At 44.9% G+C, this 26,151-nt stretch overlaps 7 protein-coding genes across 7 annotated transcripts; 4 read left to right on the top strand and 3 right to left on the bottom strand.

Moving 5' to 3' along the window:
• Positions 1–152: 152 nt before the first annotated feature.
• On the top strand, positions 153–7,802 carry BDW47DRAFT_131957 (ketoacyl-synt-domain-containing protein; the record flags this gene model as incomplete). The annotated part of the gene is made up of 6 exons (XM_024817436.1): positions 153–823; positions 879–3,786; positions 3,853–3,958; positions 4,024–4,423; positions 4,492–7,497; positions 7,557–7,802. 6 exons carry the CDS (start codon positions 153–155, stop codon positions 7,666–7,668), a joined length of 7,203 nt encoding a protein of 2,400 aa, XP_024671493.1. The 3' UTR covers positions 7,669–7,802.
• A 1,840-nt stretch (positions 7,803–9,642) lies between these two features.
• On the bottom strand, positions 9,643–10,270 carry BDW47DRAFT_106720 (uncharacterized protein). Its single transcript, XM_024812832.1, has 2 exons — positions 9,953–10,270; positions 9,643–9,895 (listed from the first exon to the last, which is right to left on the bottom strand). Exons 1-2 carry the CDS (start codon positions 10,088–10,090, stop codon positions 9,797–9,799), a joined length of 237 nt encoding a protein of 78 aa, XP_024671492.1. The 5' UTR covers positions 10,091–10,270; the 3' UTR covers positions 9,643–9,796.
• Positions 10,271–11,183: 913 nt separating this feature from the next.
• Positions 11,184–12,846, bottom strand: BDW47DRAFT_117901 (carboxylesterase family protein; the record flags this gene model as incomplete). The annotated part of the gene is made up of 2 exons (XM_024815137.1): positions 11,184–12,448; positions 12,507–12,846. The coding sequence occupies 2 exons, from the start codon at positions 12,844–12,846 to the stop codon at positions 11,184–11,186; spliced, it is 1,605 nt and encodes a 534-aa protein (XP_024671491.1).
• Positions 12,847–14,017: 1,171 nt separating this feature from the next.
• Positions 14,018–15,967, top strand: BDW47DRAFT_131955 (zinc-dependent alcohol dehydrogenase; the record flags this gene model as incomplete). Its single annotated transcript, XM_024817435.1, has 5 exons — positions 14,018–14,183; positions 14,245–14,340; positions 14,401–14,628; positions 14,683–15,260; positions 15,311–15,967. 5 exons carry the CDS (start codon positions 14,018–14,020, stop codon positions 15,599–15,601), a joined length of 1,359 nt encoding a protein of 452 aa, XP_024671490.1. The 3' UTR covers positions 15,602–15,967.
• On the bottom strand, positions 15,808–16,829 carry BDW47DRAFT_126181 (uncharacterized protein; the record flags this gene model as incomplete). The annotated part of the gene is made up of 5 exons (XM_024816513.1): positions 15,808–15,926; positions 15,980–16,124; positions 16,179–16,553; positions 16,605–16,681; positions 16,742–16,829. The coding sequence occupies 5 exons, from the start codon at positions 16,827–16,829 to the stop codon at positions 15,808–15,810; spliced, it is 804 nt and encodes a 267-aa protein (XP_024671489.1).
• A 1,204-nt stretch (positions 16,830–18,033) lies between these two features.
• On the top strand, positions 18,034–20,310 carry BDW47DRAFT_126180 (uncharacterized protein; the record flags this gene model as incomplete). Its single annotated transcript, XM_024816512.1, has 6 exons — positions 18,034–18,149; positions 18,206–18,671; positions 18,727–18,861; positions 18,915–19,290; positions 19,345–20,184; positions 20,237–20,310. 6 exons carry the CDS (start codon positions 18,034–18,036, stop codon positions 20,308–20,310), a joined length of 2,007 nt encoding a protein of 668 aa, XP_024671488.1.
• A 565-nt stretch (positions 20,311–20,875) lies between these two features.
• On the top strand, positions 20,876–21,900 carry BDW47DRAFT_106702 (uncharacterized protein). Its single transcript, XM_024812831.1, has one exon. The coding sequence runs from the start codon at positions 20,896–20,898 to the stop codon at positions 21,721–21,723; it is 828 nt and encodes a 275-aa protein (XP_024671487.1). The 5' UTR covers positions 20,876–20,895; the 3' UTR covers positions 21,724–21,900.
• The last annotated feature ends 4,251 nt before the right edge of the window (positions 21,901–26,151 follow it).

Below are 26,151 nucleotides of genomic sequence, written 5' to 3'. Positions count from 1 at the left end.
AGTAAAAACAACGAAGCAGAAAGGAATATTGCCCGGGAAGACAGAAGATCTATAAATTATCTATACTTCCTTCTCAGCAACATTCGTCTTTTCCGTGTCACCAGCACTTACCTTTGTTTCCCCTTTCTCCTCACCATCAGTTCACCGACACCATGCCTCACGCAATACAAGACTTAGAGCCCATCGCCATCATTGGCATGGCCTGTAGGTTTCCAGGTGGAGCCAACAGTCCCGAAGAACTATGGCAAATGCTTGCAGATGGAAGAACAGGCTGGTCGGAAATCCCAGCCGACCGCTATACGTGGAGGTCTTTCCACCACCCGGATCCTAATTCCGAAGCTGCACACAACCAAAAGGGCGGTGGCTACATCGACCGTGACCTCGCTGCCTTCGATGCTGCATTTTTTAACATTCCTGCCGCAGAGGCGAATGGGCTAGATCCCCAGCAGAGAATCCATCTGGAAACAGCTTATGAAGCACTAGAGAGCGCCGGTTTGCCGCTAGATAGTGTCTGTGACTCCAGGACATCAGTTCATGTGGCGACTGTCAGTCGAGACTACGACCGCAACGCCTATCGAGACCCGCAAGATCTGGCGAAATATCAGCTTACTGGTTGTGGAGAGGCGATTACATCCGGACGAGTTTCATATACATTCGACCTGAGGGGGCCCTGTTTCTCACTAGATACCGGCTGCTCGGGGAGCTTGGTGGGCCTCCATCTTGCTGTGCAAGGACTCCGATCGAGGGAGACAGATATGGCACTTGTGGGCGGCACGAACCTACTCCTTTCGCCAGACATGACCATTGCTATGAGCAAGCTGCAGTGAGTCTAGTGTCCACCCCGATTTGCCCATGGCAATGAGCTGATTGCGTTGCAGTATGCTGAACGATGATGGTAAATGCTACGCCTTTGATGGCCGCGGGAAGGGCTACGCGCGATCCGAAGGCGTATCTACAATTGTGCTTAAGCGCTTGTCCGATGCCCTCGATGCTGGAGACCCAATTCGGGCCATCGTCCGCAATACTGGCATCAACCAAGATGGCAAGACAAATGGGATTATTCTTCCCAACTCGCAAGCACAGGAAGACCTGATGCGGTCGATACACTTGGATGCCGGGTTGAACCCGAGCATGACTAGCTACGTTGAGGCTCACGGCACGGGAACACAAGCTGGAGATAATGCCGAGATCAACTCAATTTCCAAGGTATTCTGCGATGGCATCGAGAGAAGCCAGCCACTCTTGGTCGGATCAGTCAAGGCAAATTTAGGACACTGCGAGAGTGCAAGCGGCTTAGCAGGTCTGATAAAGACGGTTCTAGCACTGGAGAAGGGCTTTATTCCAGCGACCCCAGACCTGCTCAATGTAAAAGAGGGCCTTGATCTGGCAAAACGGAATATTCGGATTCCGCAGTGTCTCGAAGAATGGTCAACAGCGGGGCTGCGACGGGCGGCAATTAATTCATTCGGCTACGGCGGGACAAACGTCGCAGCAATCTTAGACGCCTTTCAGCCCAATCAACGAAGCAATGGTGCCAATGCCCATGATGACATCCACGGAGCGATTGGTATCAATGGAGCGCATAACAAATGTACTCTCTTCGTCGTCTCAGCGAAGTCCCCTAAGTCCTTGGTCAGCAGCCTCAACAATCTGAAGCAATGGGTTGGCTCCCAGCTGCATCTCCCCTCAGAAAAGTTCCACCGACTGGCATACACACTGTCAGAGCGGCGCTCCAAATTCCCCGTCCGTACAAGCTTTGTTGCCAGCACAGTGGAGAATTTTCTCGCCGCCGCCTCGAGCGCAATTGATAGACAACCGGGAAGGGCAGCGAGCAAGCCTAAACTCACTCTGATCTTCACTGGCCAGGGAGCACAGTGGCATGCGATGGGCCGTGAACTTCTTCATACGCAGTCCAGCTTCGCCAGTTCCATGCGGGAGTCAGAAGAGATACTCAGGAACCTGGGTGTCGAATGGAGCCTGATTGAGATGTTAGCTCGTGATCAAGCCACATCTCGGATAAATGAGTGTGAGATATCACAGCCCGCTACGACAGCCCTTCAGATCGCGTTAGTCGATCTCCTAAAGAGTTTCTCGGTTCACCCAGACTCTGTAGTTGGACATTCCAGTGGTGAGATAGCGGCTGCGTATGCCGTTGGTGCGCTGTCACATTCTGGGGCTCTGTACGCTTCCTTTCATCGCAGCAAAGTCTCCCATTTAGTTAAGCAGGTAATCAGCACGCCTGGTGGGATGCTTGTCACGACCCTCAACGAAACCACCGCGTATAGTTACATCAACCGTATTGGCAGAAAGCGGTTATCACTAGCTTGTATAAATAGCCCAAGCAGCACGACAATCTCAGGCGACATGGATGCTCTCAATAATTTGAAAGCGCTCCTGGATCGCGAGTCTATCCAGGCAAAGCTACTGTCGGTCGATGTGGCGTATCATTCGCACCACATGAAGGCTGTGGAAGATCAGTATCTGAACGCGCTACAGGGTTTGGAAACGTTCGAGGCCTGTGAGGACATCCAGTTCTTCTCATCCGTAACTGGTGAGCTGAAGGTGTCTGGCTTCGGTCCTCACTACTGGGTGCAGAATCTCGTGTCCACGGTGCGATTTTCAGATGCTTTATTGGCATCCTGTGGAGGTTCAGGGCTACGACCTACGTCTCGCGTGATTATGGAGGTCGGTCCTCATTCAGCGCTCGCAGGACCTACAAAGCAAACCCTGACGTCGGGACCGAACAAGTTCGATCACAAGTACGCATCCGCCCTTGTCCGCGACAACAACGCGTACTCGACCGTCCTCAAACTCGCCGGGAAACTATTCGAGTTGGGCATAGATGTTGATATTGAGGCTGTAAACTCAATGAACGGCGGTGCAAAAATGCATAATATGGTCCTCGACCTACCCCCCTATGCATGGGACTATTCCAATCAATACTGGCACGAATCGCGGCTAAGCAAGGAATACCGCTTCCGAAAATATCCTTACCATGAGCTTCTAGGCTTAAGGCTCATTGGAAGCACCCCGCTGGAACCTCTCTGGAGAAACATCCTCAGCATCGACGCGCAGCCCTGGCTGTCAGAGCATGTCATTGATGGTTTCGCTATTCTTCCAGGCTCGAGCTTTCTCACAATGGCCATGGAAGCAGCACGTCAGCTAAACGACGAAAGGGGCGCTCGCAAGATCAAGCGGTTTCAATTGAAGCAAGTGAACTATTCCAAGGCCATCATGATCCCCGAGTCTCCTGGCAAAGTTGAGGTCATGATAAGCTTTTCGGCACTATCTGCCCATGGCACCAGTTCATCCCAATCATCGAACTGGGAGAGGTTTCAGATCACGTCTTCAGCAGACGCACAGACATGGAGTCTAAACTGTGTGGGGCTTATCAGGCTCGAACCCGAAACCGAACGGAACGAGGTTGACGGAGGCCGTGAAGAACTGCAAGGACTGTCCGATCTGCGGAATCGCTTGCAGCAGACCAGGGAAACCTGCACACAGCCCATCGATCACAATGCGCTATACGAGGAAATGCGCCGCAATGGGATCGACTACGGTAATAATTTCGCGACGATCAAGGAGCTACTCATCGGCGAATGCCAGGCGCTCGGGAAAGTTGTCATCCCTGACGTAGCGCAGTGTATGCCGTCCCGATATCAACAGCCGCATACTATCCACCCGGCAACGTTTGATGCGCTGATGCACATCGTTCTGCCATTGTACTTCCGCCACTGCACTGTTGGCACGGCAATGCTGACTTCCATTGAGGAAGTTACTGTTACGGTGAGACGCCCTAGCATTTAGAATGTAGATGTTTTGTAGAGCATGAACTCACCACCCACCTTACAGGCTGATATCACGACTAAACCTGGAAGTCAACTTGATGTATGCGCTGCTCTCTCACCCTCAGGGCCACGGTCCGGTTCAGTTGATGTCGCTGCTTTTCAGAAGGATGGTGAGTTTCGCCGGGTATACCTAGTGCCAGGGAGATATATCGATACTGATATGTTTCATTAATAGGGGATGAAACCATACCCGTAGTCGTCCTGCGCGGCCAGAAATTCCAAGGTATCGCAACTAGCGTATCGTCTGCGCCAACAACATATATTTCACGTCCGTTGCACAGGGTCCAGGAACCACTCAAGATGACTATCGCCACGCCAGGAGTAGTGAGTAGCCTATGCTTTGTCGCGGACGAAATTGCACGAGCTCCTTTGCGACCGGACGAAGTCGAGATCAAGGCTCTGGCATTCGGGTTAGATGTTGGAGACGTGGATGTGATCCTTGGCAGAAGCGGAGACTCCGTGAGCATTGGGGAGTGCGCGGGGACCATCACTGCCGTGGGGTCTGCCTTGACGCACTCTTTTCAGATCGGCGAACGAGTTTGCGCCTGGAACACCAGTGTTGTCTTTGCCAGTAGGTATGTGGGAAGTTAATCCTCCACGCCCCTTCCAGAGTTATAACCGATTGGTTGCTCATTGCTTTTAGGACACGAGTAAAAAGCGCTTTCGTGCAGAAGATCCCAGTATCATGGTCTTTCAAACTCGCCGCGGCTCTTCCGCGGAACATTTCGCTCGCTTATCACTGCTTACGTTCCTGTGCTCAGGTTGAATCCGGGCAGATTGTGTTGGTTCATAACGCAGGTGGTGCTCTTGGACATGCGGTGGGACTTGTTGCAAATATTCTTGGCGTCCGGGTGGTGGCAACGGTCAGGACAAAAGCAGAGAAACATGCTCTACAGTCTTTCACCGCTATACGGGCAGCTCATATCCTCTATTCGGAAGACGTGGCACTTCCAAAGGCTTTATTACGTTTAACCGAAGGTGCAGGTGTTGATGTACTGTTCAACGCTTCATCTACAGCGCTTCCCGTCGACTTGGCCGTATCAGTAAAGGCATTCGGCACAGTTGTTGATCTTAGCCAACAGTCCACATCCTTCGCGATCGCAGATCGCGCTACCAAATACATATCCTTAGATATGGTGCAACTTCTAAGACACATTCCTACCCAGGCAAGCGCAGCGTTCAAGACCGTACTATCGTTGCTACCAGATGGCGACGTGAACGATCTGGTGCCTCTGAGTGCAGTGCCTATATCCGATGTCGCATCCGCATTCAAGGCTGTGCAAGATCACAAGAACGTTGGGAAAACGGTGTTGCTCGCGGGAGAAGATGCAGTCGTCAATGTTCAAGAAGCTGTCGCGTCGACAACTCTCCTCACAAATGTCGATCGCATCATCAAAGCCGTCAACGAGCTCTCTGTGTCGCAAGACCAAAAGCAGCTTTTACTTGATTTAATCAGTCATCCTGGTACGGCCGCGGCTGATGCAGCATCTGCCGTCAAGAGCAGCGGGGCCTCCTTATCAACCTCCAGCGGGAGGATGGGAGTAGGACGGCGCCTCGAAGCTACTACAAGCCTGCAAGAAGCTCGGACAATCATTCTAGAGGAGCAGATCAAGAAAGTATCCTCTCTTGTATCTGTCAATGCACAGCAGCTGGACCTCAATGAATCTCTAGCTGACCTCGGCCTTGATTCTTTGATTGCGATAGAATTCAAGAATTGGCTCGCACAGAGTCTGGGAGCCGATGTTAGAGTCCACGACATTCTTGATGCCAATAATCTGGGAGAACTAGCTGATCTAATGGCACAACGATCCAAATTCGTTCCGGGTGGGTTGCCAGAGAGGTCTGGTAAGACTCTCTCGCTCAAACAGGTTGACGAGCGGCAACTGCCATCGAGTGGAGGACAAGAGGCATCGAAACTCCAGCAGAGCGACACCGGCATTGCAATCGCGGCGAACAATAACGCAACCCATTCAACCAACTTGACGAAAAACGATCAGCTACAGCCATCAAACCAGGGACATTGCTCGACAGCTAATAATCGTCCGAAATTTCCCTTGCCTCCGTTAGATGCAATACTAGATGCCTACCTTACCGGTGTCAAAGCTTTCGCAACCCCGGAAGAATTCGAGAACACCGCTCGTCTCGCTAAAGAATTCAAAAAACCAGGCAGCAAGGGAGCCCGCCTCTACGATCTCGCCGTAGCTCGACACACAGACCCGGATTGCGAAAACTGGGAGCATGAACTGCAACTCCATGCTGGTTTCCTCGATCGCAGGTCACAGCTCGTTTGGTCTAACTTCTGGTTCAGTCATCCACTCAGCAAGCGTCAGCATTCACAAGCCGAGCGCGCTGCTCTGCTTACGTTGACGGCGACCCAATTCAAATTGAGGCTAGAGGCGGGATTGGTCAAGCCCATGGTGCTTAATGAGCAGGAGCTGACGACTGCGTATCGTCCATACATCTTCAACAGTGTACGGATACCGCGCGTTGGCAGTGATGAAATCCAAAGGGACCCAAGTGCCAAGTATTGCGTGGTATTTTGGCGGGGGCATGCATTCCAATTAGATCTTCTTGTGGGAGGTCAGCCGGCGGCGTTGATTGACTACTTTCAAGCGTTCCGCTCCATCTTAAGTCAAGACCTAGACCGCTCCAACTTGCCAATATTCACATCGGACTACAGACCCTCATGGGATGAGGCAAGGGACGAGCTTCGGCGATTGGATCCAGTGAATGCTGCCAGCATCGCCACCATTGAATCATCGGCTTTCATCGTGGCGTTGGACGAAGCTACGCCTTTGACGGCAACCGAGCGAGCAAGGCAGTTCCATTTCGGAGGCCACAAAGATGCTGCAAACCGCTGGCAGGATAAGTCTATCCAGTTCGTAGTTTGCAGCAACGGGGCGTCCGGTTTTATCGGTGAGCACAGCATGCTGGACGCTCTGACGCTCACTGAGCTTCTGGATGATCAAGCGACAGCCATCCGCAGCCATGCTCCACTGGACGACGCGGTTATTCCTGAATACCCAGCCCTCACTCCTATGTACCTGCCCCTCGAGACCAATTCAGCACTCGAAACGCGTATTCTCAATGTTCAAAGGCAGTACGCAGAGACGACAGAAGACGCGGAACACGCATACCTACTCTTTGAAGGCTACGGCTCAGCCTTCTTACGGGCGCACAAACTGTCCCCGAAGAGCGTCTTCCAGATGGTCGTCCAGCTAGCCGCTCTGGCCACATTTGGCTTCACGCCTCCATGTTGGGAGACGGTCAACCAAGCACACTACCATCTCGGTCGCGTCGACATTATCCAGGTGATAGTGCCCGCAGTCGCGCGCTTTATTCAAGCCGCCGGGGACTCCTCCATTCAACTGTCTAAGCGCCGCGTTCTTCTAATCGAAGCGATCCGCGCGCATGTGAACACGATCAACAAAGCTGGACGCAACCTCGGATGGGAGCGCAATCTAACCGCTTTAAAGACACTAGCAGTGACTCCAGAAGACGTTCCTGAGCTATACCGAGACCCTGTATACAATAAAGTGCGGCCTCGGCTCCTAACTAGCCACTGCTTCGAGACAGGAATGATGGAGAAGGGGCACATTTGGAGGGATCCCAAGGCCATCTGGTCACACTATGAGGTCTATGATCAGAGGTGAGTGCACATCAATTTTGCGTGGCGATCAAGATTGAATGCTAATAGAATTGCGGTAGTGTGTACTTTTCTGTTGTCACTCTGGAGACCCATCGTGCAAGTCGCTTCTGTAAGAATCTGGAAGAGGCGGCGGGGCTGATGAAAGAAATTATTGCTGCAGCAGAGAATTGATAACTCCGTATGATCCACGATTCCGCGAGGATGGAATTGACGGACTGGGGCAAATAATGATGACCGTGTGGAATAGATGCAGTTGGTGGTGAGACAACGGAGACACGCATGATAAAACCACCCGGTTACTTGAGTACCCCCCTGGGCGTCTAACATATTCTGGCCAAAGGTAGTGTTGATTTCGGTAGTATCTATAATCCACTGGGTGTAATAAAATGGGCAAGACATATACGTGGACGAATCGGGCAGCCGGCCCTGGTGACCAACTTTATTGCGGTGAACCAATTCAACCAACCAACATTAATTTAATCATTCTTTCCAGCTCTCTATACACCCCCCCAGTAGTCATGGCCTCGTAATTATTCTACGCTATACACAGACCTCTCTAGTCACTACACAGTGGGTTCTGGCTGCTACTAGGCCCTGTTCATACAGCATTGGAACCAAAGCTCTGACGAGATATTGCATGATACGCTACAAAAAAAAAGACCTACATGGCCTTCAGTAATCGTTCGCCGTGGCTACCAGGATCTTGTCATGAACGATTCTATATAATAAAAACCCATTTATATATTTCTAGCTAAGTCCTGTGTGTCTTAATTTCCTGATCAACGAAAGTGAATCCACATTTCTGATTACCCGAGGTATATATACCTAGACCAATGGATTTGGCTAACACTACTCCGGGGTATATTATTAGTTTAGACCCACAAATGGGAATTTCTTTGTGTTATAACATGTCGCAATATAAAAAAGTGCATAAAAGGGTACCCACGGAGCTCAGAAGTGTCTAGATATCTTTCGTAGCCGAGTGGTATTCTTTGCAACATAACACAATTTCCTACTTGATATCATAGCCTAAAACAACCACATGGATGGTGACGGGAGTTTGTCACACATCATATAAACAGGAGGCTCGGTCGCTGGGTGTGGGTGTCCCCAAATGGAAGGGTGACGAGTGACAGGTAAGTCTGTTTACACAAGTGTTGGCAGCCTGCAGGAGCCTGGCCAGTTTTATAACTCCTGAAGATGTTTTTAAATGTGTTGAATTTTATTTTTACGTTTCTTTTTATTTCTTATTTACGGTCGATCTCTCCTTGTTGCCTCGGAGGCTGTGGAGTATATAAACCGTATGATGTGATATCCTTTATTGATAATACATTCTTCTTGACACCACTATCTCTCTCTTTCCTATCCTCTGACTACAGGGTACGGGAAATATTCCCCCCCTCCTCCCGCTTTTCTTGCTCCAAAGGTTTCAAGTCTTCTCATCTCAAACTATGGATCTTGCCACCTTAAATTTTCAGCTTCCCGAGGCAGGCTCGGTAGCGGTTCTTTTCCCCTTCTGCCACTGACTCATTTAGGAAATCAGTCATGGTCGCCGGCTTGTCATTGCAAAAAAAGCCGAGTTGATATATATACGTTAACCTACCGTGCTTCAACTAGAACTCACCCGATCGCTCTTCTTAAACCCGATTCCAACTATTGGTACTCTTTGCCCTCGGATAGAAGTGTGTTGGCTCAAATGGTTTCTACCACTGAGTGTCATTCTATAAAACCTATCGCTCTAGCTTTTGGCTGGACTAATTGTGGAGATTGAGCCCAAACGCGACGACAAGAACCACAAAAAACTGGGCGAAGAAAAACATACAACAGCCGGGATTCGCATGTGGTCACCCACCATACTACTAACCGGCCGGCGTGTGGCTTAAGTACGGCTGAGCGGACGGGAAGCCCTGTTTTCCACACCCTATGGTCGTATGTGATGTGATAATGCTAATATAAAGGCTTGATCTTGATTGTAGACCAGGGTATTGATAAGATGTGCCTACTATCTTTAAACTTATTTTCTAAACAAACTTGATGAATCTTGATAACCTGAGCTTATTTTCTAATAAGTTATACATAAAACGTATATATTTCTTCATACTAGCTAATTCTTATGACTTTTCTTATATCTTTAAAAGTAATAAGGTAATATAGCAGGTTGATAATCAAAATATACATATCGGTGAGTCTTAACAAGTTCTATCCCTATTTACTCCTAACCTAGTAAAAATAACATCACAGCCAGGTTCGCATTTTGACCTGTTCACCTGTTCTTCTTTCCTGCTTCTAGGCTGAAGAATCAATCATTCTTCGCATTCTTAGTAGCCTTACTGCGCATCTTCATCATTACCCCAACCATCGCGTAAGAGCTAATGCAAAACAAGGGCGTAATGCCAGTCTACAATTGTAAGTTTCAGCACCCTATCTCGGATTTGCAAGGAAAGATTAGACTCACGTCTCCCCAAGCATAATATTTCTCCATCAAGTTGAATGTTTTGGCGTAATCTGCGCCCGTAGAGTATTGACAAAACTCGCAGTTCGTAGCCGAGCTATTAACCAGATAGCTCGTCCGCGCAGTGATAAAATCTGCCATTTCAGAGCCGCAGGTTTGACCCACGGGCGCAGCAAACTCCGAGGGTTCACATTGGACCTAGACATCCCAGAGGACTTCACCGAGGAGTCCACCGACAAGATACGTGAAGGGATCCAGGTAATACATCCAATTGTGCTTTTTCGGGCAATTTGCTTTTTTTTTTTTTTTTTTTTTTCTCCCCGATTGCGAAAACAGGGCAGGAGAAGGTAGACATACCCAAAACGGTCTAAGAGCATCATAGGGCACAACAACATGACCAAACCGGCACCTATAATAACCGGGTTTGTACTTGCGGCAAAGTATTCATTTGGCCCATAGGCGGCAATGGCCTGGCCAATCGAGGTGTAAAGGAACTCATAGAAGATCATTCGTAGGTAGAATTGGCCTGCGACATTAGAATTGTTTGGAAAGCTGGCCGTGTAGTAAACACAGAGGAGGTAGAGCGTCGCGCAGACAATCAGATAAGGATTTCTGAAGTAATTTGAGCGCCGATGAAGGCAACTCAAAGGCAGGTTTTGGACTGAAAAGGTTAGTCGATTTTTCATTTTGTGAAACAATGGGCAAATACCTTTTTCTCACGAGCCTCAAAGATGTCTCTGTTATGCAGGAAGAAAGGTTGCATTTGATTAATGCATCCTAGAGCCATAAGCACAAAGTTAAAGATATAGAATAGATGCAATTGCAGAGCAAAAGCTCTGTTGCCAACTTTCCAGAATGTAAAACCCGACAAAAGTGAGGCGAAGATATCTAAGATGATCTTATTCCACATGTAATCCTCGTAGTGGTTAGCAGACATCGGTGCTTCGAGTCTATGGGAAAGGGGAGCATACAGGCGACCGCCACAACTGAATCATCAGCCTTTCGAGCACTATGCGGTACTGAAACCATTTGGTAGTTGCGTAGTCCACTTGATCTGCTTTTTAAGGAGTGCTAATTCTGCTGGTCTCATTGAGAAAGTCGAGTTCCGCAATGGCTAGTGCCTGCTCTTTCGAATTGTTCCTCACGTCAACCCAGTCGATTGGGTTCTCAGTATCTCCTTGGATGACCTCCACGATGTCATCCCAAGCTGTAGCTAGTCCCAATGTGCAACCTACTACTGTCCAAGCGGACCATCGAGGAGACTGGAAAACAGTTCGATGCCCTCCGCACGGTATGTATCCGGAACCATGTATGCCGGCACAGAAGCATTGCCGTCAAACATGATGACACCCGGTTCTTCGGCGCGATAAGCAGACCAATGCACATCGGGCTCATCCCCGAAATGGTTCGGATCCAAGGTGGTAACGAAGCTGATCCACATCCGGGAGACCAAATCCGCCAGGCGTGAGAGTCTCTGCCTGTCCTCAGCCATGGGATCCTGCGTGTATGGCAGGCCGGGTATATTCTCATAGCCAAGCCCTATGGTATTGTACATGACGAAGGGGATCTCAATGAAGTGAAAAGACGGCCATTTATCACTTCCCAGATCGAAGTGATATCCGTAGCTGGGGATATTGTTAAGAGACCAGATCTGGTTAGCCAGCCGTCGTGGTGCATGGATATTGCGGTCAGTGAAGATTGTCTCCGTACGACGCACGACGGGCTCGCTGACCGGATCCAAGTACAACTCGTACAATCGTCGCACGGTCGTGGCGTCCAGGCCCCAGCTTTCCACCATGCTCCTGAATCGATCGGTCGTGTTGACGTCCTTCGGTGCCACGGTCCACCCCTCGTCGGTGTTGGCCCCGTGGAGAAAAGGGACCTTGACAAAGGAGCCCTTGCGCAGGAGCGTCGTCGCGCTCTGGACGAGAAAGTCGCCGTCAATAACGGGGCCGAAGGCGGCGCCTTGGGTCAGGGACCCGTTGAACAGGGTGTTTAGTCGGGCCGTGGGGACGTCGCGCAGGCAGTTCAAAATCCCGGCGCTACCATGGCATTGTGCCGCACGGGCGATCGCATCAAAGTAGGGTTGCCAGTCGTCAACCGTCTGGTATGGATGGTAGAGGGTGGGCGCGCCACTCTCGCCGATGGCTGCGCGGAAGAGACCATCGTCGCGGCCACCATACGCGACCAGGTGCGTTCCGACACTGTTGGCCCCGGCACTCTCCCCCCAGATGGTCACCTTGGATGGATCGCCTCCGAACGCGGCGATATTCTCCTGCAACCAGGCCAGGGCCAACCGTTGATCGCGAAGGCCCAAATTGCTCGCCCCCGCTTCCTCCATCTCGCGCCCCCACAGGAAACCCCAACCATGCAGGCGGTAATTCAAGCTCACCCCCACCATCGGCCGGCCCATGGCTTCTGACTGGCCAACTATAAAGGAAAGGTTGTAGCGTGGGTCGCGCGACGCGCCCTCGGCGTAAGCGCCCCCGTGTATCCACACTAGGGACCCGTCAGCATCCGATGGAAACGCTGGAAGGGCTAGATTGATCAACGCTACCTGCAACGGGGACCCTTGTGTGAGGTGGAAGGCCAGACGGCCGCACGATGTTCAGATACAGGCAGTCCTCCGACATGACCGTATGATCGAGCGCCAGTCCATCATCACCGTACCCAATACACCCGGGAGAATAAGTCGTAGCAGACCGAACGCCGTTCCACGATTCATTAAGCGGCTCGGGTATTCGAAATCGCAGGTCTTGAACCGGAGGCTGCGCGTACGGGACACCCAAAAAGAAATCTTGACCATGGTTCGTACTGTGCACGCCCGCGTAGGACCCATTCCGGGTCTGCGCTGTGGGGACTCGCCCGATGCATGGCAGGACGACGGACGCCCACATCATCCAGCGGATCATTGCCTTCGCCTCACACATCGTGATAGAGTTATCTCGCACTTACTGAGAGGCTGAGAGCAAGAGGGTGGACAATACTGACTGGGCATGGAGCCAAGTACACTAGTTGACGCGTTTGGTAATGCTACCAAATTGAAGTGCAGTGAATCTCGTACAAGTGGCGGTCAAGGGATATAAATACCGCTATGCCAAGGGCCAAGCCATTGCGGCCGTAGTGAATGTAATCGGCTAGTACGGAGTACACCAGGTAATTTGCAAAATTTCCATGCAACCTTTATCCTTGGTCCTCTAGAATACCCTGTGATTTCTATGGTTTTCGTAAACACATCACAATCATCGTTATTGTGATTATCTCTTTCGGCGATAACCCCCAATAATGGGACCAACCCGTGGATCCTACAGGAGGGTTGGATTTCCGCATGCCAAGCATCTAAAGTTCTGTCACACTTACGATAGATACGGCCTGTGTTGTCATCAAGTGGCAAAGTACTTCCAAAGGCTGTTTTGATGTACCAGTTGGAATAGCAATCTGTTACTATCAGAAATCGATTCATCATTGCTATATTGGAAGTGATATCTTGACAACTCTTAAAAGTTTGATTGATGGGGTTGTATGTTTCTAGTCATAGTATATTTTGGGTATCGAAGATATATATATATATGGGGCACATTGAAAGCCCAGACTTTTATTCAGTGAACGATCCTTGGTAGAGTAGACCAAGATATCAGTAGGGAGTCTCTCCTTGACCTTATCATATAGTATTCCAACAAGCGTATTATTCCATAACATTACTGTCTATGGGAACGCAGCGATGATAGAGAATATGTGTCACTGACTATTGTTATTTAATCTCCGGCGGCAAGCATGGTAGCCATTTGGATTACTAATAAAGCGCTTCCTTGATTTTCATGAAAGGTAAGAATAAAGTTCGGTGGTTGAAAAATAACCACGGTGTGGCTTTGGATAAGAGTGGACGATGGAAAATATCCAGAAGGGGAAGGTGGGGGGGACGGGAGACGACATCACAATGATGTCAGCCCTAACTGGCCAGACCCCTCCCACATATTGAGGTCAATTAAAAGGCGACACTCGCCTGTCAACCCAAACACTCCATTTCTTCCTTGTCACTTTGACCTTAAATAGTATAACAGTATTATAATGGCTGCATCCCAGATCGCTAATCTCGTGGAAGGTTTTGTCGGACATGACGATAATGCCAATGTGACGACCGACATCAGTAATACCAACAAGGTGGAGGGTGCCCAGGACACTGGGGAGAAGATCAAGGCAACCGTCTGGGCGGGAAAGAATAAGGTGGAAATTGGTGAGAATTCTCTGGAAGAGGGCACTGAGTTTATGCCATCCACCACGCTAAGAATACGTAGTGGACATGCCCAAGCCCCGGGTCATTGACCGAAGAGATGCCGTGATCAAGGTGACTGGATCAACCATCTGTGGAAGCGACCTCCATCTGTATCATGGTAAGTACTTTGCCATTCGCCTCCTATTGGTGTGAATATAGAACAGCTAACAATAATTAGGCGTAATACCACAGCTGGAGAAAGGCGATGTGTTAGGCCACGAATTCTGTGGTGTTGTTGAAAGTATTGCGCCCGATGTTAGTGGCTGCAAGGTGGGCGACCGCGTCGTGGCTTCGTTTCCAATTGCCTGCGGGCAATGCCGGAATTGTCAAATGGAATTGACATCGGCGTGTGAACGGACGAATTCTAACACTATCACCAATGCAATGTATGGCAAGCGAACGTCGGGTACGTTTCACTATATGCCCATGGATTGGATGGGAATCTAACACTTGATTCAAGGTATCTTCGGGTACAGTCATTTCACGGGTGGGTTTGCAGGCGGACAGGCAGAATATGTCCGTGTTCCCAATGCCGATGTGAATCTTTTGGTTCTGCCTGAAGATGTTCCTGATGAGAAGGGCTTGTATCTGTCCGATGTACTGGCCACCGCCTATCACTGCGTGGTGGACACTGGGGTCAAAGAGGGTGATACGGTTGCAGTATGGGGTGCTGGTCCCATTGGCCAGATGGTCGTGGAATTCAGTTTCCAGCAGGGAGCCAGTCGAGTCATCCTGGTCGATGGTGGAAACGGTGCCTGGAGACTGGAATTCGTCAAGAGCAAGATCCATAACGTCGAGACCCTCAATTTCACCGATCTAACCAGGAGGGAATCCGTGACCTCCAAACTCAAGGAAATGGTTCCTGGTGGGGTTGATGTTGCTTTGGAATGTGCTGCCGGCGAGTATGCCAAGGGGTGGACGCATTATCTAGAGATGCTGTCAGGAGCCGAAACCGACACGTCGGAGATCTTAAACGAGATGATCACATCTGTGAGGCCGTTCGGACGGATTGGGGTAACTGGTGTCTATGCTGGCTATGTAAGTGATATAGACTCAACTGACTTAACATTGATGTCTGACCAGACCAGACAAATCATTTCAACATTGGTGCTATCATGCAGACAGGCATCCGATTCATTGGCAATGGCCAGGCACCCGTCCAGAAGTACTGGAAGCATTTGCTCGAGCTGATACGGGAGCAAAAGATCAATCCACTTGACATGGTCACCCATGTTGTGCAATTGACTGACGTGCCAAAGCTTTATAAGCTATTCGAACAGCGCACAACAGGAATGCAGAAGGTCTTCGTTCGGACTCGCCACTCTCTTCCTCCCTCACCAGAAGCTCCAGCATTGATTGACTTGGCAAATGTGGCATAAAGAAAAATTTGATCAACCCAATTTACAAAATTGTTTGAAAAGCAGTGTCGAGTTAGACACAGTCCACTTCTTGTATTCTAGAGCCCAAACTATTACATGGCTGGACATAGCGTGTCATGATGTGACTGTCCTCTCACAATTACCCAAAGTGGGATGGCCCAACCATTTGGGCCACCCAGTGGTGAGCCCACATTAGCTGATCATGTCTACATTATATCACATTTCTTATTGCTTCCCGGGTACGGCTTGCCCGGGCCCGCACACAATCTCTTCAAATTTCCATCCTTCAATGGCCTCTGCATCTTTTTATTCGCCAAGTCCGCGGCTAGAAGGATCATGAGTTCGGGAAGTGTATAAAAATGAGAAGGACTGACATACCAACGCAGAACAGGGCCACAGAGTCGGCATTATTATACATCTTAAGACCGAGCGGGGGACTGGCACATTTTTGCCATCCATACAGCGTCGATCCATCCGGGCCCTTCATATCTGCCGTCATACCACCATTGGCCGTGTGAGAGAACTGTAACCTTGGTTAGCATTGGCTTAGATGATATGACATGTGGTGATGGCCAACCTCATGGATAAGAGTACGCTCAAATGTGTAAATCGTATCTAGCCAAGTCTCCTGCGTTGGCTTGAAATCATAATGATCCAGATTCATCTTGGCCCATTTCGCGTCATCCCATTTACTGAGATCCTTTTGAACATCGTCTCGTTCCATCAATTTCAACCACCAGGGGCAAAGTTGAATGAAATCCTGACTATTTGCCGAATCCTCCCCCTCAAATCTGCTGGAATAGCCGGTGATCTTCTTTTCATTCATACAAGTGACGAGCATCCCGTTTGGGTCATCGTCGATCTTGTTTGTCAGCTTGTTTCTGTAAGCATCCGGCTCTCCGGCTTTGACAGAGGCGATCTTTTCAAATCGGTCTAGGTCGCAGAAGATTATCTGTGGATATCAGTGGTTGAGATATGTAGATTTAGGACAGGTGGGGCTGACCGGGTCCCGCATATCTTTGACACCGGCGTCTCTGCCCGAATTCAAGGTCATCGACTTGGAGACTTTTTGCAACGCCTCTAGAACAATAATGCTATAGTTAGTACTTAGTGAAATTGTTATCAAGGGGACGAACCAACCTCTTGGCTTGCCAAGCTCCTTAAAGGGGAGCTTGGGGAATAGCATATCCCGAATGCTGTACGTTTCGTCGTCGTTGTCTTCAAGCATCTTGACTGCATTATCCACCAAGCTTAATGCTTTGGGAAGGCCCTTTAATAGGCGATCTTTTGTTTTTGGGTGTCCTGCATGGCGTTAGAGTGCTTGACTTTAGGAAGGTATGAGGAAACAAACGGTCGCACGATTCTTCGTCCAGTCTCCAGCCATTACCGGTTGTAAAAAGATTGAAGGCCACCAGAGCCAGAAGAATCACCGATTGTAACAATGCCATTGTATGGACGAAGAGGAGTTGTGAGGGGAGGAATTCGATGTTGCTCTGTGCCGGAATCTTCAAACCGATCCCCATTCAAGTCTATATACTCGTCATGGGATCCCGCCGGATGAATGAGAATTGTCCAGTCTGCCTTACGAAGGAAACTGACACCTGCGCCTCAAATTTTGGCCCCAAAGCTTGGCGGGGGGTATACTAAAATTGGCACTCGCAACAATGAGAATTCTACTTGTGAAGTTCATGTTCGAATAGTTTGTAGACCTATATCGCCATCAGAGTTTAATGATTGGTCGATGGAGAAGTATTCCAGGTACCATCCTGAGTGGGTCTGATTAGGGCTTATAGAAGACAGACTTGCGGGATTAATTAAGTAGTAATCACTAACAGCAGTAGTCAATTAGATTGGCCCTAACTATAGCAACCGAAGCTGCAGAACCCAATTGCTGTGTTTGGCCCCCATTGTCGCACGGCCGTGACGGCCCCCACAGCCATCGGAAAATACATTACGTTCCTGAACGGACCCAGTTCTACTCTATAACCATCAGCACTAGTACTAGTAAATATCCTGCACGCTAATTTTGTAGACCATCATCAGCGCCATTGGAGCAAGGGTTCCAAAGCTACGCGAAAATAAACCACAACGCTAAGGAATCTAGGTATCTTCCGCCGGTTGCATGCGAGACCCATTGCTCTGCACTAACTACGGAGTCTAATAATATGCATTTTGGCCCCAAGTTACGCACTGGCCCCCGCGATTGCTAGCACATTAGCTGTTACCGGCATCAAGGGGCGGGATTCAACCGACCCGCTAGCAAAAAGTAAAGTCTGCCTTGTCGCTGGAACATCTGTGGACCTTCTGCCGTTGGGGTGTTTTCAAGAGAGCATCGTACCTATATCAGGTCTTGCGGCCGCCGTAAGATGATTGACCTCCTATCCCTCTCTTCACGTCTTTAGCTGCACCCTTCTACTTTGCAGCCAAACACCATGGTGAATCTATTCTCCTCCCTTCTAGCTTCCGGCCTTGCAGCCGAGCTTGCATGGGCAGGGTCGGTGCCCTACCACCCAAGCGGTTGGTCTGCCGCAACATATTGCCCCGCCACGTAAGTGACCTACTCAAATATTGGATAAACAAAGCCGCTAATAGGGTGTTATGTAGGCTCGGAATGAAAAAGTGGCACTGTGATGACAAGTTCTGCGGTGGAGAGAACCCCGACGATAAGGGCCATTGCAAGCTGGTCATTCTGCAACGACTCCCCACGGGCTATAACGGCCAGGAATTACAGCAGCCTATGGGATGGGAATACACAAAAGCTTGCGAGTGCACCACCGGTGATAAGGATGGTCACGATGGTGTCTCGCCCATCGTAGGGCTGATACCCTGGATCCCCCCCATCGGCTTTCTATTTCCGCCCGCTGGCGTCCCTCACCCCAAGAAGGCGGACACATGTCCTGAGGACTATGCCAAGGTCAAATGCAAGGACTGTAAAGCGTTGAAGAACTGGTGTACAGCAGGTGATCATGCAGGCTGTCCGTGTACTGACGATTGTCCTGCTGACGGGGATGACAACATGCCTGATTGTGACGATGACGCCTGTCAGGGTGTCGACGAGAAATGTGCGGTGGTAAGTAGTGGATGGTTGCCCCATGCACTGTGATATCCAACTAATCTTAACCCAGGGTCTCCACAAGGACTGCAAATGCAAGGATAGCAAGCCCGGCTGTCCGAATTTGGAAGAGAAATACCTGAACTGCGGGGCCGACTACTGTAAGGGAGAGAAGAAGGATGGGGATGATGAGACCAAATGCACGGCTGTAAGCTAAACATCTTCCACTCTACCTCGATCATATCACTGACGACCTGATAGGAAGGGGAATTTAACGAATGCGAGTGCAACCCCCGAGACAGGGGTATCCATTTTGCTGGAGGGGAAGAGACTGAAGCTACATTGGGTGATCTGAACAGCCTTCGGCAGAAAATACTTAGGTTTGCCGAGGAGGCTGACAGCGAAATCATTGGCACCACTTGCGGGGGCGACCCGACTGAAACAGTCGACATTGATACCGGCTTCATGGAGAAGATGGTAGACAAATTCTGCGGCGGTGAAGATGACGATGCCCGACTTTTTAACTCGATGATTAACTCAAATGAGTACGGGGAATACAACTTCCACTTCACTAGGAAGGTGGGCAAGGGGTGCAAGACATCCTGCAAGGATGCTGTTATGGACTTGATCAAAAAATGTGAGTATAGAACGCTCTTTGCAACTGTCACCAATACTAAATCAACACTTATAGGCGAGCCAAACAGTCACTCTATCCGTTCCAGTGCCGAAGGTACAATTGACAAGTGTGGTGCTTCTTATTCGTACAGTATCACCGCGGGCGAAGGGTGCTCTGACGATGCCACTGGACTCCCAGGGACGCTATTCCGAGACACTCTCACCGACGACTTCTGTGGGGCTGTGGACGAGAAGAACAAGCTAGTATGGGCTGTCGATAGCTCGGGGAAGAAGAGCAATTTCATCAAGCGCGATGTCCCGCACTTCCTTGAAAAACGTACCCCTCCAGTCAACTCCAAGTCCTACACCAAGTTCAAGACCACACTGATGTTTGCGCCAACCGGTGCCGGAACCTGCACCAAGAGCTGCAAGGATGCGTTCTACAAAATCTCCCAAGGAAAATGTGGAACTATGGGCAATGAACAAAATATGATGGCCACGAATGGCGCTTTGGACGTGGGCTGTGGCACCTACTCTTACGAAGTACGTTGGACGGGCCAGAAAGAGATCCAGAAACAACACTGTCACGGCAAAGACGAGTTCCCGGGCCACACGGACACGCAGACAAGCGAGGGTGTCTGGAAAGACCTACTTTGGAAGGCCTGCGGAGCATCAAAAAGAGAGGAATTGAAGGTCATCAAGGGCAAGAAGACAGATGTCGACTATGTCGCGACAAAAGAATCTGGCAACTTCAATGACCCGCATGACTACAAGTTCTCAGTGTATTGGGTGGACGGTTGTGAACTGGATGGTGGAGACACCGAGCAGTCACACACCTATCCATTGGGCAAGGATTACCGGTATAAGGGTAAGGAGGTAACTTGTGAATCCTTGCTTCGCGGTAACTTTTTGGAATGTAAGTGTCAATTCCTCCTTTCATGATGGGCCCCCTGGCTAACAGATCCTAGGTACAAATAATGGCGGCGCGGGTGGTTGGATTGACGCCGGATGTGCCCGATACGCCTTCCGACCGACGAGGTAGATGGTTCGAGAGTTGGGAGCATTTTGGAATGAGTGTATGGAACTTCAAGTAAGGACTAGACTTGAGTAATATGTCAAGGAATGTAACCTTGTAACAGCTATTACGACTATCTCATATGAACTAAAGTTCAAATTTCAAATCAAGTTCGTGGTGGTGGCTCTTACCTAGGTGGAAATCACTAGAATGTTGTAATCTATCCGCATATTTGTGCCGTATTGAGCTGCGATGGCAGTCCAACCCTGGGAAGATAGGTCATGTCAGGCTACATACTTCGGCTCGAAGGTCCGGCCTCTCAGGAGAACTTACTAACCAGAAGAATGCAAGTGTTTATGTTATTCTGGCGAAGCAACTCGTGTTTGAGGAATGTTTGTGATCACTGGATTGTTTCTGTCCAATGTTTTGGTATGATCATGGACCATCACACCACATGAAACGGTCAAACAGAGAAGCCCAGCCCTTGTTTCCATTGACAGAGGCCACTAAGGGAGAAAATGAAGATTTATAAGTAAGGCCTGACCGAACCAATCTCACGAGCATATCACTCGGAGAATTGCCTAGTATTTGTTCCCAAAACCCTCCTCCATCATGCCATCCAAAATGATCGTCTATACCGCAGCTTTGATGGGCGCCATTGGCCTGACTTTTGCACAAACTCTCAACATAGTTGCTCATCAAGACGACGACCTTCTCTTCATGAGCCCAGATTTGATTCGCGAAATCGTATGGGGCCATACTGTACGCACTGTTTTTCTCACGGCTGGCGACGCAGGCCTAGGCCCAGACTACTGGATGGGGCGCCAGATGGGCTCCCTTGCAGCCTACACACGCATGGCCGGCGCATCCAATTCTTGGGAAGAAAGCGATCTCGGCTTCGACGACTATGATATCTCCCTTTACACTTTGCGTGACATGCCGCAAATCTCGGTGGTGTACATGCACATGCCTGACGGGGGCCTTGAGGGTATCGGATACGACTCTACCGGGTTCGAAAGTCTGATGAAACTGTGGGAGGGGGATATCGATTCCATTGGAACAGTGGACGGGTCCAACACGAGGTACACCAGGGACGGGCTGCTAGATGTGCTGACGCAAATCATTGAGGATTTTGAGCCTGACCGCATCAACACCCTCGACTATGTTAACAGCATCGGCGACGGCGATCATCCTGACCACTATACAACTGGGTTTTTTGCAGACCATGCGTCGCAGGCGGCCACTGGGGATTATGACTTTACGGGATACATGGGGTACGGGATCAATATGCTGCCAGTGAACTTGGACGCGTCGGATATGGAGGATAAGCAGAACATCTTTTACGAGTATGGCGCCTATGATATAGGAACATGCTATGATGCGGCGAGCTGTTCTGGTCGCCCCGAGTCCGGGTGGCTCATGCGACAATACACTGTTTGACAACCCTGGCACCCATGTCGCACATTATAGACAAGAATTGGTGATGTAAGGGAAACATGCCTAAGCAGGAGGAACTTGAAATGTGGTGCGGAAGGTCAATTGATGATCATGTCAGGCTATAATTTTCTTCTCTAGTCCTATCCAATGGCGGTAATTACAACATGGTGCATTGGAATTAATTTTAGCATATTTTAATCCAGGTTATGAGTGTCTTAGAATTAATTTTCACCCTCTATATTAGAATTAAAGATATTTGTTGAAAGGATTGTTTGTTTGTTAGTTCACATGACATAGCTTAGGTATAAGCAAGATCATTATCACTTTCCTTTTATAGAAATTAATAATCTTTATTATCTTATCTTTATTAGATTATAAGTTTAGAAGACTTTAAAATATTCCTAAATTTTATTAAAATAATTATTAAAGCTATATAATTATTATATTTAAATTTAATAATATTTCTTCTACTTTTAATAATTCTTATTAAGAGAGTTCTCTGAAGATCTAAATAATTAATTAAATTAAGCTATAAGAATTATAATATGATATTGTCAAGACCCAGGATCCCTTAATGCTTATGCTATACTAGTATTAGTGACTTAGGTTATTTAAGATAAAGAATACCCTGTGATCTTTCTATTAGCTATTAATAATAGATTAGACTAACCTAAGGCCTTATATAGTGGTCATGCTAACTATATTAATTAATAAGATAATCTAATAATCCAGAAGTAACTAACAAGCAAGAAGAGAAGTAAGATATACTAGATATATATACCTGATACTTAGTTAAGTATAAATAAGTAGAAACTAGTCTAAATATATACTCAGACTTGAGACTATTATTAAATATAACTAACTAAACTATAGATATATAATAAATAAGTATTCTTATATATATTCTTTAATAGCTATTTGTCAAGACCCTAGGATCCCTTGATGCTTCTGCTATACTAGTATTAGTGACTTAGGTTATTCAAGATAAAGAACGCCCTGCAATCTTCCTATCAGCTATTAATAATAAGTTAGACAAACCTGAGGCCTCATATAGTGGTCATGCTAACTATATTAATTAATAAGATAATCTAATAATCCAGAAGTAACTAACAAGCAAGAAGAGAAGTAAGATATACTAGATATATATACCTGATACTTAGTTAAGTATAAATAAGTAGAAACTAGTCTAAATATATACTCAGACTTGAGACTATTATTAAATATAACTAACTCTAATAGGCATATTCCAGGTAAACATAACACCTACTAATACTTGGTATAGTATTAAATTTAGTATTAGTAGATAATACTACCTCTCATGAGAATAATATATATTTTTCTAGAATTTTAGAGGTATTATAATAATTATAAGAGTATATTAAAGTTAAGAGATTAGAAATAGGGATTATCTTATAAAATTCTTAATTAAATAAGTTAAGATCTTATAAAATTCCTAATCAGATAAGTTAAGATTATATAAAATTCTTAATTAAAAGTCTTAATACTTTTCTTATTCCTGTTAATTTTCTGATTTATTAAGTTAATATAATATAAGCTTCTAATAAACTAGCTATTTTCTTTTTTTATTATTATTTTCTATATCATAATCAGGAATAAAGATTAATAACTTAATATAATAAAAATAGATAAGAGCTAACTTATAGATAGATATATAACTAATATTTAATTAAAGAGTCTTTATTATATATAATAATCAGGAGAATCATAATCTAAGAGAGATAAGTAATTTATTTTAAATATTAAGATATTTATTCTTCTAATTATATTTCTTTTATTGTCACAGCCAGGAATAGAGATCAATGGTCCAGCTCGGTAGAAGTGGATAAGAGTTGACTTGTGGGTAGATATATAGTTAATATCTAATTAAAGAGGTCCTGCTATATATAATAGCCAGGAGAATTATTATTCAAGAAGAGTAAGTAATTTATTTTAAAGACTAACATACTTACTCTTCTACTTATATTTCTCTTATCTTATAAAGATATTTATTAATAAGTAAAGAATTAGTTATCTAAATAATATCTATTCTAACTCCTATATTAATCAGCATGCTGCTATTTATAATTTAAATTATTTCTTATTACTTTTTATAAGATATCTTAATAAATAACCTGTCTGCAGGCTAGAGAGGAAATAAAGACTATTAATTACTAAGTTATAAAAAAACTCTCTAGTAAATTCTTTTTATCTAGTCTTATACCTGACTAGGAGGAAGATAAAGAAGATCTCTTAAAAATAATTAAAAAGAAACTCTTTATAATTATCTAATAGCTTCTTAATAATAATAAGAAAGAGAAGTCTAGTAAAAAGTATACTAAGATTACTAAATCTAATCTCTTTAAAAAAAAGAATTACTAATAATATTTTATATTTACTTATAATCTTTAAGATTATTTCTATATATCCTGTAACTTCTTTTATAATAATATTAATTATATCTTATATATAGTATCTCACCTGTAAGATATTCTAAAGAAAGTCTAATAAAGTAAGTATAATAAGCAGGCTAAAGAAATTACTTATATAAAATTTAAAATATTTTTTTTATAATTAAGTTAAGCTGCTAGCAAGTTATAGATAGAATACTTATTATTTATTAAGAGAATTATAGTAAAAGAAAAATAAGTTAATTAGCTTTCTCTTTACTCTTATTCTCTTGCTAATTTAAGAAGTCTAAAAAAATTTTAAGTTTCTTTTTATAAATATATACCTGAAAACTATATATCTTATTATATATTAATAAATCTATATATTTCCTGAAATATAGTCTGACTAATAGTCTATTAATAAGCTTGTAATAATTAAACTAGTAAAATAATATAAGTTTATTAATAGGTATAATTATATATTATATAAAAAGTAAGATATAAAGAAAGAGAATAAGTTATAAACTTATAAGAAATTATATTTTTATAGAAATAAAGAAAAATATAATTTAAATAAGTTACTTAACTCTAGAAGTCTAAGAGACCTCTTATTAAAATAAATATAAATTAATAATTACTTACAGTCTATTTACTACTATAATTATAATAAATTAGAATACATGACTTGAGACTATTATAAAAATAAAAAAGAAGATAATAGATTTTCTAAATAAGAATTTATATTTTTATAAGTTATAATAATATATATAGCTAGTAAACTCTTAGCACCTCTAGTAGAGGCTACTAGAAAGATAAAAATTAACTTTAAATAAGAGCTTATTAAAGCTCTTCTTAACTTAGAGAGTAATAAAGTTTTTATTTCTTATTAATTTCTAATAATTATAAGATAGAAGCCTGACTTTAATTAATTTTTATTATCTATTAAAATCTTTAACAGAATATTATTAGCCTGCTATACTTATAATATCTTTTTATTTTAGATTAATAATAGCAAGAAGAGATAGTATAACTATTAAATAATAATTTATATTATTAATATAATAGGATATAATATTCTTCTTAGCTAGATATAACTTTAAAAAATCTAACTAATATTTAATTAGTAGATAATAAGATAAAGATACTCTAAGAAACTAATAAAAATAAAGATTAAGAGTTTATATTACTTCTTTAAGCTTATATAAGAGAAAGTCTTAAACCTGTTAATTACTAGTATTATTATATTAGATAACCTGATAATAAAGATTCTAGCTGAATATATAAATTATATATATATATTCTTAGAGAAGAGGATAAGAATATTTTTATAAAGTAATATAATCTATAATATTAATTTATATAAAGAGAAAATATTATTATACAGGTTATTATATAGCTTAGCTTCTTATAAGCTTAATACTCTCTAGAAGTATTTAAAGAATAAATAAGTAAAAGAATAAATATATTTATTATTAAGTCTAGTAGCTATTTTAGTTATCTTTATTAAGAAGCTAGATAGATTTCTATAACTCTATATTAATTACTAAGAGTTAAATATTATTATTATTAAGAATTATTATCTATTACCCTGAATTAATAAGATTATAAATAAATTAATAAAAGCTAAATTCTTTACCTGCCTAGACATGTGTAATATATATTATTATATTTATATTTAATAAGATGACAAGTAGAAGATAGTATTTTATATATAATATAGCTAGTATAAATATACTATTATATTATTTAGTCTTTATAATATATTAGTAATATTTTAATCCTATATAAATACTATACTAAGGGGACTACTTAATAATATTTATATAATATATTTTAATAATATTCTAATCTTCTTATAGATAAAGAAGGAATATATCTATTATATTTATATAATCTTATAATACTTAAAAAGTTATAATCTCTTTATTAAACTATTTAAATATAAATTTTATAAGAGTAAGATAAAATTCTTAAAGATTATTATAGAATAAGATAGTATAAAGCTAGATTCTAGTAATATAATTATTATCTTTAAGTAATTAGA

Source organism: Aspergillus candidus (assembly GCF_002847045.1).
Source record: "Aspergillus candidus strain CBS 102.13 unplaced genomic scaffold BDW47scaffold_26, whole genome shotgun sequence".
NCBI lineage: Eukaryota > Fungi > Ascomycota > Eurotiomycetes > Eurotiales > Aspergillaceae > Aspergillus > Aspergillus candidus.
Note: the sequence above shows the minus strand (reverse complement) of the source record. Positions and strands in the feature narration are given on the sequence as shown.

Excerpts from the sequence above, each read along its gene's own strand:
- BDW47DRAFT_106720 (XM_024812832.1), bottom strand. The coding sequence starts at position 10,090 with ATGGCAGATTTTATCACTGCGCGGACGAGCTATCTGGTTAATAGCTCG. Across the intron at positions 9,896-9,952 it reads AATATTATGCTTGGGGAGAC|ACTGGCATTACGCCCTTGTT; the intron begins GTGAGTCTAATC and ends TTACAATTGTAG.
- BDW47DRAFT_106702 (XM_024812831.1), top strand. The coding sequence starts at position 20,896 with ATGCCATCCAAAATGATCGTCTATACCGCAGCTTTGATGGGCGCCATT.